Below are 3,690 nucleotides of genomic sequence, written 5' to 3'. Positions count from 1 at the left end.
CGCGAGATGTAAACATTCGACACTTGGAATGTTTTTTGAAATAGATATAGTTCTCTGTGAGGATTTTTTAAGTGGAGTACAGCCTGTGGAGAGCGGGGTTGTCTCTGCAATCATAAAGTGTCAAACGGTCATCAACGAAGTGTCGGGACATTGCAACAAAAATAGTAGTGCTTTTTAAGGGAAAAAAATATTAATAAATAGTGGGGAAAAAATATATTAATATTAATATTTATTTTGTAGTTTGCTCTCTGTATTATTTGTTGTTGTTGGGTGATCAAGGACCTGGTGTACGATATATTAAGGGATGCGGAATGGGAGAATTATTCAGATAATGACTTCGAAGAATGGATAGGGGATGACGATTGGGACGGTAAGAATAAAATTTATAATATTGTATTATATTTTTAAATTAATAATTGTTATGTTTACATTCCAATAATGGTTTCAGATATGTGTGATTGAGATTGGGACCCATATTTAAGAGACGATGACGGCGATCTATATGATTGGGGTCTGGTGTGGCTGTTCGAGCCGGATCCTGTACCTGTGGTGGAAAATTGGGACGATAAGAATAAAATTTATAATATTGTATTATATTGTTTAAATTAATAATTGTTATATTTTTGAATTAATAATTGTTCTGCTTACAGATGAACCATACGTTCCAATAATAATTCCAGAAATGTTCGATTGGGACGCATTTTTAAGAGGCGACGACGAGGCCGACCTGCTCGATTGGGGTCTGATGCAGCTTTTCATTCTACCAGACCCGTACGATGTTAGGCCTCAGCCTACACCGCCACCGTCACCACCGCAATTACCGTCGCCACAGCAATCGCCGTCGCCACCGCAGTCGCCCATGTTTTAAATTATTTTTTTTTTATTTTTCATTTTTATCCTTATTTTTATATTTTTATATTTTTATATATTTTTTAATTTTTTATTTTACATATATTATTTTTATTTTTTATATTTACACACACAATAGAGAGGGTTTGGAGTCAGTAAATACCGCGAAAGTGACGAACCGTGGGGTCCTTATCTCTACTGTAACACATGTACAAGTACACACACACACACACACGCACATACACACACACACATGAGGTGTAAATCCGACCGGCAACCTCCACGTGGTACACCTTGGGTAACACCAATGCCGGCAGTAATGTAAAAATTATGAATAAAATATATATTTATAATAAAAAATATTTATTAATTAAAAAATGTTTCCCTCCTTCGATATCCTAATAGAAAAATATGCGGTAATGTATAAAAAGCGGTAATGTATAGAAAAAAATAAGTATAAAAAAAAGAAGTGTATAAAAAAATAAGTATAATAAATTATGAATAAAATATATATTTATTAAAGAACAATATTTATTAATTTAAAAAAAAAATGTTTTCCTCCACATCTCTCGCCGCCGAATCTCTCTCGCCGCCCGAGCCGCCGAATCTCTCTCGCCGCACTGCTGAATCCCGAGCCGCCACATCTGATCTCTCTCTCGCCGCGAGCCGCCACATCCGATCTCTTTCTCGCACGCTGTCTCTTTCTTTTCTAGTGGTTGCTCTCTCGCAAAGTATGTAACGGGTGGCGCGCAAATAAAGTACACCATGATATACACATATAAGTATTTATTCGTCTTATATTTAATACATAATTATATATAAAGTTTTATTACATATTAAAAACTAAAGCCACCAGCTCGCAATCGACAAGTTGGTGCATGTTGAAGGCGTTGCTAGCGCGTATCGCATTCGACAATTTTCTCCCATTCGTTACAGTGGATGCAATATTGGAGAATTGCGTATATCTGATATCGATCGTTGCGATGAGCCTCGTCAATTGATCGAACATTATTTCGATGCATGAATCGAGCTCAAACATACGATGTAACGTCGATTCGATTATCATCATGCGCACGTCCGCTGATTTGAGACTTATAAGCTTGGTGTCGTTTATCTTGTGAAAACGTACTGTTAGTGGTCCGACACTTATGAAATTATACACATCGTTGCTGGGAGAGTCATTGTTCAGATAATTGTGAATAGCGTGACGTTGCTTGTAGAGTCCTTTCCACGTTTCGAGAGATAGTACTAGCTGTTTTCCTTGATGATCTCCTATGGCGATCTCCACGTAACTCGGTGGATCCACTCTGATACCGATTTCGAGGAATTTGAATTCCGTGGTCGTCAATGCGTATTGTCTTCCTAGTATACGAACCGCACGAGGCTCCAGCGAAACGCTGTAAAATTAGGAAAGAGAAATTAAAACTAAATTAGGAAAAAGAAATTATAACTCGTAAAAAAAAATATAAAAAGATAAAAATATAAAAAAGTTATACTTACTCGTCGCATTTCTTCTCGCACGTTTCATCACGTCTCGGCATGTAGTAATTCATGCTGCTGCTTCTTTGAACCGAGGGTATTAAAAAGTAAACTGTCAGTCAGAACAGTCGACAAAAGACTGATCGTATAAAAAAAATACTAAGAATCGAGTAACAATCATTTTTAAAATATTAGAAGATGGGGTAAATCGAATTCCTAAAAATATGATTGCGTGAGAAATTTTTAAAAGTAGTGGAGATAAATTAAATATTAAGAGAAGGGGTAAAAAGAATTCTTAAAAATATATCTAGAGGGAAAGAACAAAGAGAAATATTTAAAAGTAGTGGGGATAAATAAAAATTAGGAGAAAGGAATTCTTAGAAATATATATCTGGAGGGAAAAAGAAATATTTAAAAAATTAGGAGAAGGAGTAAAACAAATTCTTAGAAATATATATCTGGTGAGGGAGAGAAATAACAAAGAAAATAGTATGTAAACAATATGTTTATTCAAAAAACGGATGATCGTCGGATTTAAGCCTGGATTCTGCGGCCGACCACCAATTAAATAATTTAAATACATTTTGTAACGCGCAATTTTTTACATGTTTATTACACCGTAGAGTATATGTGGGATCTAACTTATTTAATGCAGGTACATCTTCATATATGGCATCCAAGGTCTCAATGGTGAAACCGCTGCTCGCATTGTCCACTATTTCGGCAAGCCATTCTCGCTTTTCGAGTCCTTTTACATACACGAGAGAAGACTCTTCATCGTCTTCTTGTTCATTTATGCCGGCGATAGCTGCCGTAATCAAGCGCTGAGCCATGCAGTATGGAACATTTCCATCTTCCCATTGCAACCTGTGATGATGTTGAGTTAGCCACGAGGTCTGACGCCTTTCCGACTTTATAAGCATGCTCCATGGCACAGGGCATGCGAAGAAATAGTGCGACAGGATATATCCTTTTCTCAGGATTGCCGCTTCCTTCACAATAAATCGTTTATTCAGGATAAATCCTTGCAGATCGACAAACGTTGGTGCAGACATGATCTCTTCGATGTGAGTCAGTCGAGAGGTATTACGATACTCTTCAGACATCTCACATCATCATGATTATGTATCCTCCTCCCCCTCTTTCACACGCGTAGTTGTGTAAACATTTTTTAGGTTTTGCGCACAACGTTGGTCAACGGGTTGTACTGGATCACACAATCGTGTATAATGAGGCAGTACGCAGTGGTATTATTAGGCACGTTTTCCTTACACTCAAATTCCAATCTCACATCTACTGTTGCGCTCTTGATTGATTCGTTTTATCGAGAACAATCGATAATCACAAACGGACCGTTTTGTA

General features: G+C 37.0%; 1 protein-coding gene across 1 annotated transcript; it reads right to left on the bottom strand.

The window, feature by feature from the left end:
* Window positions 1-1,678: 1,678 nt before the first annotated feature.
* Window positions 1,679-3,434, bottom strand: LOC146725186 (uncharacterized). The gene is made up of 3 exons (XM_085483963.1): window positions 2,945-3,434; window positions 2,350-2,440; window positions 1,679-2,246 (listed from the first exon to the last, which is right to left on the bottom strand). The coding sequence occupies exons 1-3, from the start codon at window positions 3,432-3,434 to the stop codon at window positions 1,679-1,681; spliced, it is 1,149 nt and encodes a 382-aa protein (XP_085340089.1).
* Window positions 3,435-3,690: the final 256 nt, after the last annotated feature.

This window comes from Nylanderia fulva, unplaced genomic scaffold (genome assembly GCF_048542155.1).
Source record: "Nylanderia fulva isolate GAGA-0341 unplaced genomic scaffold, ASM4854215v1 Scaffold101, whole genome shotgun sequence".
NCBI lineage: Eukaryota > Metazoa > Arthropoda > Insecta > Hymenoptera > Formicidae > Nylanderia > Nylanderia fulva.
This window is presented reverse-complemented; position numbering and strand designations above follow the sequence as displayed.

What these genes read in the sequence shown, in the direction of transcription:
- LOC146725186 (XM_085483963.1), bottom strand. Translation starts at nt 3,434, where the DNA reads ATGTCTGAAGAGTATCGTAATACCTCTCGACTGACTCACATCGAAGAG. An exon ending in TCCCACATATACTCTACGGT is followed by an intron (nt 2,441 to 2,944) that starts GTAATAAACATG and finishes TCTGACTGACAG; the next exon opens with TTTACTTTTTAATACCCTCG. An exon ending in TGCGAGAAGAAATGCGACGA is followed by an intron (nt 2,247 to 2,349) that starts GTAAGTATAACT and finishes CTAATTTTACAG; the next exon opens with CGTTTCGCTGGAGCCTCGTG.